The sequence below is a fragment of the Pteronotus mesoamericanus genome, unplaced genomic scaffold (genome assembly GCF_021234165.1).
Source record: "Pteronotus mesoamericanus isolate MK-2021 breed Mesoamerican mustached bat unplaced genomic scaffold, CSHL_Meso_final scaffold_167, whole genome shotgun sequence".
Taxonomy (NCBI): Eukaryota; Metazoa; Chordata; class Mammalia; order Chiroptera; family Mormoopidae; genus Pteronotus; species Pteronotus mesoamericanus.
Genome location: NW_026555308.1, coordinates 20,172,819 through 20,190,593, shown reverse-complemented (window position 1 = coordinate 20,190,593; position 17,775 = coordinate 20,172,819). Strand labels below are relative to the sequence as shown.

At 38.2% G+C, this 17,775-nt stretch overlaps 1 protein-coding gene across 1 annotated transcript in view; it reads right to left on the bottom strand.

The window, feature by feature from the left end:
- Positions 1-17,775, bottom strand: part of LOC129083758 (general transcription factor II-I repeat domain-containing protein 2B) — a 69,489-nt gene that overhangs the window by 13,258 nt on the left and 38,456 nt on the right. Inside the window, exons 10-11 of the mRNA XM_054589702.1 lie at positions 5,730-5,786; positions 2,639-2,701 (exon numbers count right to left, since the gene is read on the bottom strand). Coding sequence (XP_054445677.1) covers positions 2,639-2,701; positions 5,730-5,786 — 120 coding nt within the window. The remainder of the gene's footprint in view (positions 1-2,638; positions 2,702-5,729; positions 5,787-17,775) is intronic.

The following is a 17,775-nucleotide window of genomic DNA, read 5'->3' as shown; positions in this document are numbered from 1 at the left end:
GCTCTTTGGGTTCATTTGTTGAGGTGGTTGAGTGCTGCTCTGGTGTGATCTGAAGGTGGCCACCAGGTGTGTTGGTTCTAGAGCCTGTTAGGAGGCGTTTTGCTGCAGGTCAAGTTCAGCCACTGTCTGAGCCCTGCCTGGGGCCACTTGGTATGAACTTCAAAGTGATCTGCAGATGGTTGTCACTTGTATTGGACCTAGCGTTGCCTGGGAGAGGCTAAGCTGCAAGCTAAGGCTGGCTGCTGGTAGTCCAGGCTTGCAGCTGCTTAGCAAGAGGTATGCTGCACACTGAGGCCAGATGCTGTTTGTATGGGTGAACCTTTGAGAGGTTTTAGGGAAGTCCACAGTATGAGGACAAAGACAGGCCATTTGTATGGAAAAGCCAGTGAAAGAGGCTTGGGCCTGCAAGTCAGGTAGATTGGGGTCTCAGAGAATCAACAGGTCAGGGTGAAAGGTATTATCCAGGTTGATGGAGAATCAGATATGGCGCTCACCTGTACCTGCAGGCTGTGGTGGGAGGGAGAGGATGGAAGACTCAACAAAGACTCAATGGTGTCTGCTAGCATTTCTGCCTGGGACAAAGCTGTCCCTTCAGCCTTTGTCCTGAATCCAGACAATTCATTTCCTCCCCGTATGTCCCTGGTGCCTTCTGAGCTGCTTCCTCAGCACTGGAGCTCAGAGCAAGTAAGTATGAGTAAGTCAATGTGCAGTCTCTTTAAGAGCAACACCTTAAACTCCAGTTGCCCTCTGTCTTACTCAACCACAACCTTCGCTGGTTTCACAGCCAGGTTATGGGGACTTCTCTCCCAAGCATGGGAAGCCTGGTGTGGGGCTGGGCTCCCCTGCTCCTCAGGGAGGACCTCTGAAGCCAAGATATCTCTTCAGATTTTAACCTGCCACACATAGGTGTGGGACCAGCCCGTTCTATGCCTCGGGCCCCCATATGAGTCTGAATGTGGCTTCTTCTCTTTATCCTTAGTTATAAGACCTCTGTTCAATTAGACTTCAGGGGATTCTCAATGATGGTTGTTCTGTAGTTCAGTTGTAATTTTGATATGGTTGTGGGAGGAGGCGAGCACAGTGATTTTCCTACTCTGCCATCTTGACTAGAAGCCCTAAACAAAATTGAGATTCCCACAGTAAATTGTGATGTCTTGTAGTTCCCCTCTATATTGTGTATAGTTTGTCTTGAGCCAGACAGTTTTGTTTCCTGCTGAACGTACTGTGAGCATTTTTCCAAATGGATCACCACGATCCGTTCTCTACCTGCTGGGCACTTAAATTGTACCCACTTTTTCACTATTATAAACAATGACAAGAGAGGTTTTTCTTCCCCCTAAAATAATCAACTTAATGAAACCACTTTTAGAATTCAAAAAAAGTGAAGTACGTCAGAATGAACAAGTTAGGATACGAATATTCATTTAATTTCGACATTCCCCCAATCGTGGCAAAACCGGTTCAGACCCTATGATATTTCAAGGGAAGTCATATCATATATAAGTAAAAAGGACTCATTCAATAAACAAAAGTAAATACAACTTCAAGGGCATAAATGTTTATTTTCAAAGCATAATTTGTATAGATTGCACATTATTACCCAAATACTAATGTCTTCTTGTTAAATCATGCTTCCAATGGAAAAAAGATAAACTTGCAATTTTATAATTCAGATTTTACTAGTTTAAAATCACATCTGTTCATATAAGTGAGATTTTATTAAATGCTATGGTAAAATTATATACCTAATGACATTGATTCTGAGACCTCATTAACATTACTAAATACATAAACTAAAAGAACTTCTCATATTAGGAAGACACTATGGATCAGCTCATATTCCAGCATCAGAGATAAAAATATTTTTAGCAGATTATTAAATGGATTACAGTGAAAGAAAATAGATACATTCTTTTAACTAAGTGAGTTGAAAAATCCACAAACTCCAGGATAAATGGTTTAATTTGTATGAACAATAAAAAATGTTTTTAGGAATTTGTAATTATAAAGAATATCCTTGGAATATGTTTATGACTATTAGGTGTAGGTTTTAAACAAATATCAAACAAAAACCCAGTCACTGCAATTAATTTAATTTTAGAAAAGATGTAGTTTTAATAAAATATTATGCCACATTAAAAAAATAAAAAACAAAAAACCCCAAACCAAACAGACTGCAAGTATTTTAAAGTAAATAATCTTTCATAGTGGATTTTATAAATCTTTTTAAAGTCACACTTTGACGTTCACTTGCATAGATACTTACACTTAAACTGAGTTCACTGATTCCTGGCCTGATTGGTTGTAATTTTTGAGCTGTTTATCACACTCCAGTAGGAAAGGAATGTTCCCGAGTGAACCAGCCCCTTCCTTCTCTGTCCCCTCCTTCCCTCCTCCCCCGTCATTCTGTTATCACTAGGACTGAGTGCAATTTGGTTCCCTGGTGGCCCAGTGCTAATTTGCATGCCCTAATCAAAGTCTAAAAAGCCTAGAGCACTATGTACTTGACGGGAACATGCGTTGCTCTGGTCATACGTGCACAAGCATCAAGTTCAATCTTTTCCCCATAATAATCCTTTAAGAAGAAATGAAAACTATATTTAGCAGCGTGAATGTGAGGAAGCTTTTGGCAACTAACCTTCAATTTTCACCTTGGCTTCAGGGTTCTCATTCGATTCTGAAGGGACAAGCTGAGTAGAATCTTGAAAAAAAAATTTCTAAAATGACATTCATTATTATGTATTCTCATGTTCCAACATCTTACTGCTCCTACACCAAAATATAGCTTATCCTGGAATTTTAAATACATTTGGTGCTTCATAAACATAAAGATAATTTTAATTTCAGAAGGGATAAAAGGGTAATAAAGGATATACTTAAAAGGGATAAGGAGAAATAAGAACCTTTCACACATCAAATAATACGGAGTCATCCACATTAATGGACACAGAATATCCTTCTATTTGAGCTAATGGGATACATGTGGTCACAGTGTTTTCTTCTTGTCATTAAGAATTACTAGGATTAAAACAAAAAGTCATTTGCTTTGGTTAATAGCTCCCCTCTTATCCTGCTAGCAGCCCATGGGTGTTCACAGTCTCTTACTACGTGGACGCACAACCAAATTTTCTGGTGGACAAGAATTATAACAAATTACTAAGTTTTACCTGCGGGTAAAAGTCTGGTTAGATTATCTCATTTAACACTGGCTTATTTTAGAAAAATTTGGCAAAGCTTACATTAATTGTTAGGATAGGAAGGAAGACTAGAACTCAAAATTAATTTTATCTGTTTTGATATTGTACTATTGTCATACAAGATGCAACCTTGGGGGAGAATGGGTGGAGGTAATATAGGGCCTCTCTGTACCATTCTTGCAGCATCTTGTAAATCTATAATTATTTCAAAATTAAAAGAAGAGATCAAACTAACTCAGCTCTATCAAAAATAGGCTTCCCACTATTGTGTGATAATAAAAATGTCTTCAGAAATAAAGTAATTCAAAGGCAACATCCAATGAAATCTTTGACTCTCACTGAACACCAATTGTACGACTGTTTCCTGCATAGGTTTTCTTTTTTCTAAACACTATCTATCCATTAACAAAAATGACCAAACAACATCTTAGGATTGAACAAAGGGAAGTAAAGTATTACAGTGGAGGAACAGATTTCCACAGAATTCAAAATAATTGTCTTCTCTCACATCCAGAGATGGTCAGAGATTGCAGTGAAGAAAACAAAAAAAACCCCAAAAAATAAATGGAAGAATTCTGTTACATGCTCCAACACGGATGAACCCTGAGGGCACTATGTTCAGTGAAGTAAGCCAGTCACAGTAGAACAAATACTATAAAATTCCACTTACATGAGGCACCTAGAGTAGTTCATAGAGACACAGCAGAATGGGGTTGCCAGGGCAGGAGGGAAGGGACTCTTTAATGGAATAGATTTGCAAAATGAAAAAGTTCTCAGGATTTGTTTCACAACCATGTGAACATACTTAACACTTAGGACTCAGCCAGTACGGAACTGCACATTTAACAATGGTTAAGATGGTAAATTTTATGTTATGTGTTTTTACCACAACTAAAAAATATATAAAGGGTCCAGCACAAATAACGCCCCTTTCTTATTACAAAATCTTTTATTTCACAATTATAAGCATGTAATTCTGTAACATAACAATATCACACTCAAGCACACCACGTTACGTTTTAGGTGAAGTGTTCAAATTAAAACTAGAAATTATTACTCCCATATTATTCCCCTACCAACCACACTCAGGCAGGGGTTACTTCTGCAGGACATGGCATATAATTTATAAAAATAAACAGAAGTTGAATAATGACAGAATTAACTTGTTTTGCTGGTTTAAAGCAATTAAGTTCAAAACGACTAACTTTATGAGGGAATGAATAATTCTAAGACCAGACTCTAGTATAGTATGATCTCTGGCAAAATCTATCCAAATTCTTTTAGGTTAGCAGATTGGACAAATGGCTCAGGGGGCTATTGAACTGTCCTCCACAATAGAGAACCCCAGGCCCCCCAAATCAGAAAAGCTATTAAAATGACTGCAACTGTAATAGAATAAAAATAAAAAATGATTTTAAAAAAGATAACTATAATAGAGTAACAATAAAAAGTGGTTAAAAAAATAAAATAAAACAACTACAAATCAGCTCCTTGGAGAAAGCTTTTGACTTAGAGAAAAAATACAAGTCATTTTGCTACTAAGACAGATGTATGGCTCCTTAAAACAAGATCATCTTGCCTGTAAACTGACAAAGATGTTCCATGCCTCTAAATTTGGAGAGGAAGTATACTTTATTAATGTTACTGTGGACATATGTAAACCACTTTAAGAGTTCAGGCCTTAAATATGAGGCTCAGGATTTATAAATGAATGGAGGGAAGTACTGTCAAATTTTAGTTCTAATTCAAGAATTTCCTAAGCCCTGGCCAGGTGGCTCAGTTGGCTGGAGCACTGTCCCACAGACCAAAAGGTTGCAGGTTCACTCCCCAGTTGGGGTGAGTACAGGAGGCAACTGATCAATGTTTTTCTCTCACATTGATTTTCTCTCTCTCCCCCTGCTTCCTCTCTTTCTAAAATCAATAAACATATCCTTGGGTGAGGATAAAAAAAGAATTTCCTATAATACTTTTTAAATCAGTTCAAAAGAATTTGGGCATGCCCATCAAAAAGACAAAATCAAATAAAGCAACAAACTCTCTCTAAAGCACTGACTTTTTTTTTTTTTTAACCACTTAATTTCTGTATTCAAGTGCTTTAAGCAGAATCACTTACTAATTAGGAAAGTAAGAGAGTGAGAGCATTCTTAACATGACATCTTATGCCCTGGCTGGTGTGGCTCAGTGGATGGAGTGCTGGCCTGTGAACCAAAGGGTCACTGGTTTGATTCCCAGTCAGGGCACAGGCCTGGGTTGTGGGGCGGGTCCTGAGTAAGGGGCGCTCACGAGGCAACCACACATTGATGTTTCTCTTCCTCTCTTTCTCCTTCCCTTCCCCTCTCTCTAAAAATAAATAAATAAAATCTTTAAAAAAGTATGACATCTTAGGACTAGGTCTCAGCCAGTTTTCTCAAAAAGTACACCAGGTAGTCCCCTTCTTTATTTTCAAATGTCTGTTTAAAAGAGTGTGTTCTCTGTAAAATATGGTAGACTTAAAAAAAAAGTATATATAATAAAATGCTTTGTTTTTCTGACCTTCCATTGGCAGTTCCATTTCAATTACTTCATTGATTGCAGAGGAATGATGGCTTTCTGAAAGGAAAGCAAACAATGTATTAAAAAGCTGGAAATACAAATTAAAAAAAGAAGTAATTTAAAGCAATGCAAACAGTTCAAGACCCGCACAGGAATGTACATGAAATACTTCGACTCCTTAAATAAAATTTGCAAAAATGATCCTTTCTTTGTATTTTTTCTTTGTTCCTTTATTTGTCCTTTGGAAAAATTTCAAACATACAAAACAAAGAGATGGTATAAAGAAGCCCTGTGTCCAACCCCCAGCGTCAGCAGTTACCGACGCATGTGATCCTGCTTGGTCTGAGGTCAGCCCACCCCAGCCCTGCTCACTTCTGGTTTCCACTAAATCCCAGATGTGGTAGAATTTAAAGTGCAAACACCGCGTAGGTACCAGTAAGACAACAACTCTCTTCCTTCAGCATCACCCCAATATCATGGTGGCTCCCAAAATGAACAATTATTCTCTATCTCATCTCATTTCATATCTAGTCATTGTTCAAGTTTTCTCAATTGTCTCATAAATGTCTTTTTTTAAAAAGAGATTTTTATTTTGAAATAATTTTAAACATACAGAGAAGTTGCAAAAATAAAACAGAACAAAGAAGAGCTCTATACCCTTTACTCAGATAACATGTTAACATTTTACTGTTTCCTTCATCATTTGTAATCTTTCTCCTTTCTCCTCCAATCTATCTATATGGGAGAGGTAGCTGTATATATACATACTTCCCTCTCCCTGAACCATTTAAGAGAAAGTTACACATATCATGGCCCTTTATCTCAAAGAATAGGGATATTCTCTTATATGATCACATTATAGTTATAAAAATCACAGCATTTGAAACTGAGACACTTTTATTTATTCTATCATTCATATTCCAATTTTGTCTGCTGCCCCAAACGCCCTTTGTAGCTCTTCCTTTTTCTGTAGAGAATCCAGTTTGAGATCAGGATGGTTTTCTTTCTTTCTTTCTTTCTTTCTTTTTTTTTGGCTGTTACGTCTCTTTTAGTTCCCTTTAATTTGTAACAGTTCCATAGCCTGTCTTTGATATTTATGGCATTTTTTGACTAGGAACCCCTTTCCCTCCCACAGAATGCTCCTCATTTTGAGCTTGTCTTATGTTTCTTCATGATAGGATGCAGGTTTTGTGTTTTCAGCCAGAATACTGCCTGGATGATGGTGTGTCCTTCTCAGGATATCACATCTGGAGGCATTTGATGTCTGCTAGAGACTAAATGTATCCTCCCAAAATTCATAAGTCAGTCTCTTGACTCCCCAGTGTGATAGTACTTGAAGCTGGGACCTTTCAGAGGTGATCAGGTAATGAGGGGGAAGCCCTCATGAATGGCATTAGTGCCCTTATAGAAGAGATGCCAGAGAGCTCCTCTGTCCCTTCCACCATGGGAGGACACAATGAGATGACCATCTATGAACCAGGAAGTGGGTCTTCTCCAGACACTGGATCTGCCAGCACCTTGATCTTGGACTTCCCAGCCTCCAGAACTATGAGAAATAAATATCTGTTATTTCTAAGCCCCCTGATCTATGGTATTCTGTCATAGTATCTCAGACTAAGACAGAACTCATCTGTCTGTCTGTCTCTCTCTGGTGATGTGAAATTTGATCATCTGATCAAGGTGTTATTTGATTTCTCCACTGTATAATTACTGTTTTTTCCCCTCCCTATTAACTGACAAGCAATTTTAAGATCGTATAAGTATTCTACTCTTAAATTTTTCTCTAGATTTAGTATCCACTGATGATTCCTTCTTGATCCAATCTTTTATTACAATGGTTAAAAAATAATGACTTTCCAACTCTAGCATTCCTGTCATTTATCAGTCATCATTTGGTGTTCCACGGGAAGTAATTGTCTTTTTGCAGTTGGTTTACTCAAATCAGGATCCCAACAAGGCCCACACATTGCATTTGGTTGAAATGCCTCTTAAATCCCTAGTAACACAAAACAGGTTTCTCTCCATTAAAAAACAAAATACAACAAAACAACCCTGCAATTATATGAGGAAGAAATCAGCACATTGGTCTTGTCGCGTTTCTCCCATTCTGGAGTTTATTGCATGAGTCCTTGTGGTGGTGTTTTCCCATGTTCCTGTATCTCCTGAATTTCCTACAAATTGGTAGTTAAGTCTAGAGACTGGATCAGACTTAGGTTTGATTTTGGGGGGCAAGAATACCAAAAGTGTACTTCATACGAGGTCCCATTAGGAGGTACATAATATTTGGTTACCTCTACTGTATAAGGTTAATAATGAGCCAGTGAGTTAGGACCTGTCAACTTGATCCACTTGTGATGAACTCTGGATGCATTGTTATATCAGGGGTTGCAAAACAGGGACAACTTATGACTTCTTTTTCTTTTTTAAACTTTTTTAAACAAGATTTTATTTATTTATTTTTAGAGAGAGGGGAAGGGACGGAGAAAGAGAGGGAGAGAAACATCAAAGTGTGGTTGCCTCTCATGTGCCCCCTACTGGGGACCTGACCTGCAACCCGGGCATGTGCCCTGACTGGGAATCGAACCAGCAACTCTTTGGTTCGCAGGCCACCATTCAATCCACTGAGCCACACCAGCCAGAGTTCTTTTTCAAAGCCTTATGTTTTATTTCCCAAAATTCTTTTAAGTAATTAGAGAGAGAAAGAAGAAAAAGGAGAAGGAGGAGGAAGAGGGGAGGAGGAGGAGGAATTCAGCAATACTTTATTTACTAGGCAAATGAATCCCAATACATTTTGGTTTTTATTATCAATGATTCTAACTATAGGATAAAGTTATTAATCAATGTCTGTGTGCCAACAAGAACAAAAAAACCAAAAGTCTTGCTTTTATGCTTTTCTTATATTATTTTCCTCACTGTGAAGCATAGACATGGGCATGGAACTTAACTCATATAAAGTTTTTCTTCCAGTGAGTGACAAAAAGAAACCTGCCATGTTATCGCTGTTCACTGTGTGATGACTAACAACGTGGGGCTTTAATGCCCATTCTTATGGCTGAAGTCAGAGCTACTGAAGTCTTAAAGGAAGACTCCTTGCATATTTCAAGTTGGACACTCATAGCAAACAGTGTTGCAGGAGGGCCCACAGCCTGATACCACAGTTAACTTTTAATTTATTTACTAATTCTGCAATTATTGGAAGAAAGGTTTTCTTCTCTTTCCAGCCTCTTGCCATGTTTGGTCATATTGGAAGGGAAGGGGCAGCAGGGAGGCTGAGGCCGCAGGGAATGTGGGCTGAGCAGAGGCTATTGGTAAGAGGGAGAAGGGCTACCCACACAGACCAGCACAGGCCCCTGGCGGGCCCTCCCACCAGCACTCATGTGGGGCTGTGTAGTCACAGGCCCTCGGTCCCCTTACCCAGTGACTCTCACTGCCGTGTTAAATCTCCAGCACACTGCTGCACAGGTTCTGTGGTGACAGGAAAGACAAGTTCATTTTGGGCTGCTCACAGGCAGAACAGATACAGGGAAAGCCTTTCTTCTTTTTTTATGTTAGATATTTTATTATTTTTATTAAAAAAAAATCCTCACCTGAGGATGGAAAAGTCTTTCAACAGCTGAAGTGCACAGTGTGACAACTGAATATGCAAACTGCTTCATCAGTTCGTCTATGTGTGTCACAACTCAGCTAAAGATCAAGCTTGGGGGGTTTGAGGGATTTCAGGGCTGACCAAAAAGAGATGCGACCACCAGGTGGCGCGAGCACACACAGCTCTGTAGGGGCAACACTTGGGACTGGTTTGCATGTGGGGGATGTCCCTCACAGAATGAAAGGTCCTGTGGCTTCAGTGCCGCAACCAACATGCAGGAAGGTGAGCGGCAAGGGAATGCCCAGGGAGAGGGAGACAGGAGAGGGGCTTAGGTGTCTAAGTGACATTGCTCAGCAGCGTGGATGGGGGGTCTCTGGGTCAGGGAGCTGCGGGGGATAGCAGTGCTGGGGGTCTTTATGGTCTTGGAGTTTTCCTCACTTACGTCCCTAGCAGATGTTGGGTGTACTTGGAGTCTGGCACCAGCAGGCTTTTGAGCTAATAGGTCTTAGCCTGCTGTGAAGAGATAAACCACCTAAGGGCCAATATACAGAGGCCATCTTTGGCTCATTACAGAACACCAAGTAAATTCAACACTGCATCATCAAACTGTTCATGCTGGGCAACACGGAGCCTCCAAAAATACAAAATACGAAGCAGGTCCTTTCTACAAATTTAGTCATCAAATTTGGGTTAAAAATATAGAATAGAGGTCATTTCATAAAGAAAAAAGGCAAAATTAAAAACAAATGGCAATGAAATTCTGACACACGCTATAGTAAGGATGAAGCTTGAGGACATTATGCTAAATGAAGTAAACCTGTCACAAAAAGACAAACATTGTATAATTTCACTTACATGAGGTACTTAGAATAAACAAATTCATAGAGGCAAAAAATAGAATGGTGGTTGCCAGAGGCAGAGAGGAAGGGGGAGTGGGGAACTGATGTTTAATGGGTATGGGGTTTTATCTTCATGAAGATGGTAAAGTTCTGGAGATGGATGGTGGTGACTGTCACACAACAATGTGAATGTGCTTAATGTCCTTACCTGTCCATTTAGAAATGGTTAAAATAATTCTACCACAATAATATATAAAAAAGGAAGTGAGAGACAAGAAGATTAATGTCGACTTTCAATCAAGATGATGGAATAGGCAACCACAGCTCACTTCCTTGCACAACCACATCAAAAGTACAACTAAAATATTGAACCACCATTACTCAGAACCATCAGAAATTAGAGGCGAGTGGAAGTCTGACAACTATGGAATTAAACAAACCATCAAGTCCATCAAGACTGGTAGGAGGGGTAGAAATGTGGAATGGGCTGCTCCCACATCCACATGTGGTGGATGAAAATTCAGGAGGGATGTCTTGGGAGCGAGGAGTCCCAGCCCCATACCAGGCCCCCAAGCCCAGGGTTCCAGTGCCACGGTAACTTTCTATCACTACTGGCTGCAAAAACCAGGGGGTTTTGAGTTGGGGGAAGAACCTTCTAGAGTCCCAAGAAGTTCCTCTTAAAGAACCCACATGTGGACTTACTCAGACTAACTCCCTCTGAGCTCCAGCACTGGGGTAAGCAAGCTTGAAAGGGACCAGTGACATACAGAGAGTAACTGAAATGTCTGGCATCAAAGCAAGAGCTGGGAGACAGCTTTCTCCTAGACAGAGAGGCAGGCAGAAGCCTCTGTCCCTTTCCTGAGCCCTCCCCACACAGAGCCACAGAGCTGGCAGGCTGATGCCTTATCTGAGACTCCATCAACATGGCTAACACTGTTTGACCCAATTTAGAGACTTTAGAGGTCCCTAGAGACTCCATCCCACACAACTTATGGGTTCATTCAAGCTGCTTTTTCATATGAATGGCAGGTCTTGGCTCAGGCTTCACAACTTCATAAATCCTCTCAAACAAGCAACAGCAGCCCATTCTGTGAGCCCCAGCACCTGTACCTCTTGCTTAGTAGTCCTGAGCTAGCAACAACCAGCCTAGATTCACTAGCTTGGGTTCACCTGGGAATCTCCAAACACAGTACAAGTAGCAGCCATCTCAGATTGCTTTATAGCTCAGGCAGGGTGGCCCTGGGCAAAACAAAGGTGAGGGCTGACCTTGGCTTGTACCACCTTGGAAACCCCAGAGCCTGTGCACCCAGTGGACAGCTACTGGCCACGTCAGAGCATCACCAGCCTGCTCCCTACACAGCCGATCTTCCACAGAGGGCAGAGGGTGGTGGTCAGTGATCACAGCCAGTCCTTGCAGCTGATTGGCCTGGGTAAATCTCTCCCACTGACCTGCCAACAGCAATCAAGTCTCAACTAAAAGAGGAGGGTGTACTTAGCCCACACGAAGAGCACACCTTGAGTACCTGGCTTGGGTGATAGACAAGGCTGTGACCCTACAGGACACCTGCTACATAAGGCCGCACTACCAAAACACAGAGTCAAAGCAGCTCTATTTAATACATAGAAACAAACATAGGCTGCCAAAATGAGGAGACAAAAAAACATGATCCAAATGAAAGAATAGATCAAAAGTCTAGAAAAGAACTAAACGAAATGGAGATAAGCAATTTATCAGATGCAGAGTTCAAAACACTGGTTACAAGGTTGCTCAAGGAACTTAGTGAGGACCTCAACAGAATAAAAAAGATCCAGTCAGAAACGAAGGATACATTAATTAAAATAAAGAACAATATACAAGGAAACAACAGTAGAGTGGATGAAGCCAAGAATTAAATTAATGATTTAGAACATAAGGAAGCAAAAAACAACCAATCAGAACAAGAAGAAGAAAAAGGAATAAAAAAAAATGAAGATAGTATAAGCAGCTTCCGGGACAACTTCAGGTAGTCCAACACTCACATCATACGGGGGCCGGAAGAAGGGAAAGAGCAAGATATTGGAAATCTATTTTAAAATATAGTGAAAGAAGACTCCCCTAATTTGGTGAAGGAAATAGACAGGCAAGTCCAGGAAGCACAGAGAATCCCAAACAAGACAGGTGCAAAGAGGCCCACTCCAAGGTACATCATAATTAAAATTCCAAAGATTAAAGGTAAAAAGAGAATCTTAAAAGCATCAAGAGAAAAGTGGTTAGGTATCTATAGGGGAATTCCCAACAGACTGTCAGCTGATTTCTCAAAAGAAACTTTGCAGGCTAGAGGGGATTGACAAGAAATACTCAAAGTCCGGAAAAGAAGGGACCTATAGCCTAGATTGCTCTAGCCAGCAAAGATATCATTTAGAATTGACAGCAGGCAGATAAAGGGCTTCCCAGACAAGAGAGAACTAAAGGAGTTCATTATCACCAAACTATTATTATATGAAATGTTAAAGGGACTTATTTAAGAAAAGGAAGAACAAAAGTATGAAGAATAAAATGGCAGTAAATACATATCTATTAACAATTGAATCTAAAAAACAAACTAAGCAAACAAGAACAGACACGGAATCATGGATACAGGGAGCGTTTTGATGGTTGCCAGATAGGAGAGGGGGTGTGGGGGAATAGGTGAAGAGGTGAGGGGATTGAGAAGTACAAATAGGCAATTACAGAATAGCCATGAGGATGTAAAGTACAGTATAGGAAATGGAGTGGCCAGAGAACTTATATGCATGACCCACGGACATGAACAATTGTGTGGGGATTGCCTGAGAGAGTGGTGGGTGCTGGGTGGAGGAGCATAAAAGAGGAAAAATGGGAACTGTAAAAGCATAATCAATAAAATATAATTTTAAAAAAAGATGACTAATGTCAATTTACCAACAGAATAAGGATGCTGGTAACTTTATTCATAGACACTTGTAACAAAAATATTTTCCTAGTCTAGAGATTTAACAGTGAAAACCATGTCTAGTGAATAGGTATCAAATGTGTTGAAATGATCTGATAATCAGTCTTTTCAAGTCAAATGTTAAAATTATTCACAAATTTTATTTTATACAGATTTATACAGATCATAATTATAGGTTAACTTTATGTTGAATCTGCTTACTTTTTAATTTGAGATATATTGACTCAATGTAAAATTTATCCTTGTAAAAGTATACAAGTCATTGGCTTTCTGTAAATTCACAATGTTGTACAACCATTATCACTATCTATTCCCAGAACATTTTCATCACCCCCAAAAGAAACCCCATACCCTCTAGCAGTCACTCTCCGCTCCTTTCTTGCTCCGGACCCTTGTAACTACTTACAGACTTTGTCTCTATGGATTTGCCTATTCTGAATGTTTCATGTAAATGTATGCATACAATATGTAGTTTTTTGTGTCTGGCTTCTTTCACTTAGCATGTTTTCAATGTTCATCCATGTTACAACACATATCACTAATTCATTCTTTTTTATGGCTCAATAATATTCTGTTGTATGGATATACCACATTTTGTTAGCCATTCATCAGTTGATTAACACTTGGGTTAGTTTCAACGTTTGGCTATTGAGAATATTGTACAAGTTTTTGTTTAGGCATATGTTTTCAATTTTCTTAGGTATATACATAGAATTATACATACATCTAAGAGTGGATTGTTGAATCATATGGTAACTCTCTCACTTATTGAGGAGCTGCAAAACTATTCTCAACAGCGGCCAGACCATTTTGCATTTCCAACAGAACTGTATGAGGATTACAATTTCTCTATGTCTTCACCAACACTTTTATTGTCTGCCTTTTTAATTATTGTCATCCTAATGGGTATAAAGTAATATTTCATTTTGTTTTGGTTTGTATATCCCTATGATTAGTTATGTTGAGCATCTTTTCACATGCATATTGGCCACTTGTATAGCTTTGGAGAAAAATCTATTTAAATCATTTGCCCATTTTCTGAATTGGGCAGTTTGTATTTTTCATTATTGAGTTGAGAGAGTTCTTACATTTTCTGGATACTGAATCTTAGCAGATATATAATTTGCAAATATTTTCTCACATTCTATTGGTGGTTTTTCACTTTCCTGATAGTATTCTTTGAAGCACAAGTGTTTTTAATTTTGGTGAAGTTCAATTTATCTATTTCTTCTTTGGATGCTTTTGCTTTAGGTGTTATATCTAAGAAACAATTGCCTCATTCAAGGTCACAATGATGTACATCTAGCCCTAGCTGGTGTGGCTCAGTGGATCAAGTGCTGGCCTGTGAACCAAAGGGTCACTGGTTTGATTCTCAGTGTAGGGCATGTGCTTGGGTTGCAAGCCAAGTCCCCAGTAGGGGGTGTGCAAGATGCAACCACACATTGATGTTTCTCTCCCTCTCTTCCCTTCTCTAAAAATAAATAAATAAAATCTTTAAAAAACAAAAAAGATGTACATTTATGTTTTTTTCTAAAAGTCTTTGATTCACTTTGAATTAGTTTTCTATATGATGTGAGGAAGAGATCCAGATTTACTTTTTTGCCTGTGAATATCCAATTGTTCTAATACCATTTTTTGAAAAAGATTTTATTTATTTTTAGAGAGAGGGAAAGGGAGGGAGGAGAGGGAGCGTTTTATCAATGTGTGGTTGCCTCTTGCACACCCTCTACTGGGGACCTGGCCCACAACCCAGGCATGTGCCCTGACTGGGAATCAAACCTGCAACCCTTTGGTTCACAGCAGGCAGGCACTCAATCCACTGAGCCACACCAGCCAGGACTCTAATACCATTTTTTGAAATGATCATTCTTTCCTTATTGAATTGTCTTAGTACCCCTGTTTAAAATCAATTTTCAAATTTAAGGTTTACTTCTGGACTATTTAATTGATTCACGTCTTACCTTTAAGCCAGTTTCACAGAGAGTTGATTATTTTAGTTTTGTAGTAGGTTTAAAAAAAACAATCCTCACACTATTGATGAGAGAAAGAGAGAGTGAGAAACATCGATGTGACAGAGAAACATTAATCAGTTTTCTCCCATATACACCTTGACTGGGGATCAGACTTGCAACCTAGGTATGTGCCCTGACCAGGAATCAAACCCACAACATTTTTGGTGCAAAGACGATGCTCCAGCCAACTGAGCCACCTGGCCAGGGATGTAGTAGGTTTTGAAATCAGGAAGTTTGTGTATTCCAATTTTGTTCTTTTTTTTATTAAAGTTTTTCAAATTTTTATTTAATAAAGTATATCACAAGAACCATGGAAAAATTAATAAATAGAAAGAAGATATTTATACCATCTAAACTGACAATGTTACATGAATAAGGTATATTTGTTACCTCATTAATTACCTAATTAATAAAGTAATATTGATATATTAATATTGTTAGCTAAAATCCACAGTTATTCAAATTTTCTTTCTTTATGTCTAATGTTCTTTTTGTTCCAGGATTTTATCCAGGTTACCAGAATACATTTAGTTGTCATTTCTCTTTAAACTCCTCTTGGCTGTGATAACTTCTCTAATTTTACTGGTTTTTGCAATTTTGTACTTTTTAAAGATGGCTTTAGCTATTCAGGGTCCCCCGCATTCCCATTTGAATCTTATGAAAGTTTTCTGAACCATGAACACAGGATGGTTTCCCATTTAGTTAGGTCTTCTTCAATATCTTTCAACGTTTGTTTGTTTGTTTGTTTGTTTGTTTTTGTGGTTTTCAGTGTACAAGTCTTATACTCCATTGGTTAAATTTATTCCTAGGTATTTTATTATTTTTCATACATTGTAAGCAGAATTTTCTTTTTTTGTTTTTTGTTTTTTGAATTCACATAATTTAGTTTAATTTATTGAGAAACTTCTAAGTACTGAGAAGTACCTCAGGGAACAAAATAAACAAGTCCCATTAGGGAGCTTACATTCTTGTAGAGGGATATTTTATTTAAAATAATACATAGTATATATTTTTTTGCTTTGAAGTTAACTTCATTTTTAAAAACATTTTAAATCATGTTTATTCTATTACAGTTGTCTCAATTTTCCTCCTTTGCCCTTCCCACCCATCCCACCCCACCCCCCTCTCCCACAGTCAATTCCATTCTGTTGTCCATGTCCATGTGTCATTCATACATGTTCTTTGTCTAGTCCCTTCTCCTTCTTTCCACCATTGTCCTCCTTCTTCTTCCCCTCTGGTCACTGTCAGTCTGCTCCATGTTTCCTTGTCTCTGGTTTATTTTGTCCGTTAGTTTATTTTGTTGAATAGATTTTACTCATAGGTGAGATCATGTGGTATTAGTGCTTCACCAACTCGCTTATTTCACTTAGCATAATATTCTCCACTTCCATCCATGTTGTCTCAAAAGCTAAGAGTTCCTTCTTTCTTTCTTTCTTTTTTTAAAATGCAGACTGATTTTATTTATTTTTCTTAAATGTCAAGATCCATTATAAAATTTTAAGAAATTTAAATCCATTATAAAGTCTCAGCAATTAAAACAAAATGACACCAGCAGAGAAATAATCAAGTAAATCAATGAAATAAAATGAGCACTGTAGAAACAAATGTATATATCTTTCTAACAATGTAATATATGATTAAATTGATATTTCAGATCAATGGGGAAAATAAGGCTTATTCAACAAATAAGGTGCATGTAACGGTGATTCACTGTTACTTGAAATAAAACAAATATAGAGCCCTATTTCACACATTATACAAGAAATATTCAGGTGAGTTAAAAATCAATATGTAAAATCTAAGGAGTTTTAGGAGAAAATACAAAATAATATTTTCCTTATCCTGAAGTAACATATTCAAACCCAGAAGCTATAAAGTAAGATATTGACAATATGAGCATATTAAACATTTAAGACTGTAGAGTAATATATGTATAAAAAAGTTAAAGGACAAGTAATAGAATAGGAAAGTATTTGTAACACATCTAAAAAAGGGTTAATAGTTTTTTGGGGGAGGGAATTCTACAAACATTTAATCAAAAAATGGATAAGGAATACCAAAAAGTCATTAAAGCTTTTTTAAAAAATAATAGAAATAGGCAATAAATCTACAAAAACAGGTTTAGTTTCAACCAATAGTAAAGTAACAATTAACACATCATTGTCACAATCAGATTAAGTATTAAAACTATCAGCAATATCAAGTATTAGTGACTGTGAAAGGAACTGGGTATTTATAGATTCTTTTTCTTTATCTTCTTAAAGCAGTCCCTTTAGCATATTTTGCAATGCTGGCTTGGTGAAGGTGTATTCTTTCAGCTTTCTTTTTTCTGAGAAGCTCCTTATTTCGTCTTCCATATTAATTAGAGCCTTGCTGGGTAAAGCAGTCTTGGTTGCAAGCCTTTGCTTTTCATGACTTGGAATATTTCTTGCCATTCCCTTCTTGCTTGTCGTGTTTCTGTTGAGAAGTCAGCTGTGAGCTGTATCAGGGCTCCCTTATATGTTACTACCTGTTTCTCCCTTGCTGCCTTTAGGATTCTGTTTGTCTTTGATATTTGCCATTTTGATTACGATGTGTCTTGGACTGGGCCTCACTGGGTTCCTCGTGAATGGGACCCTCAATGCTCCCTGGAGTTCTATGACTTTTTCTCTTCTCAAA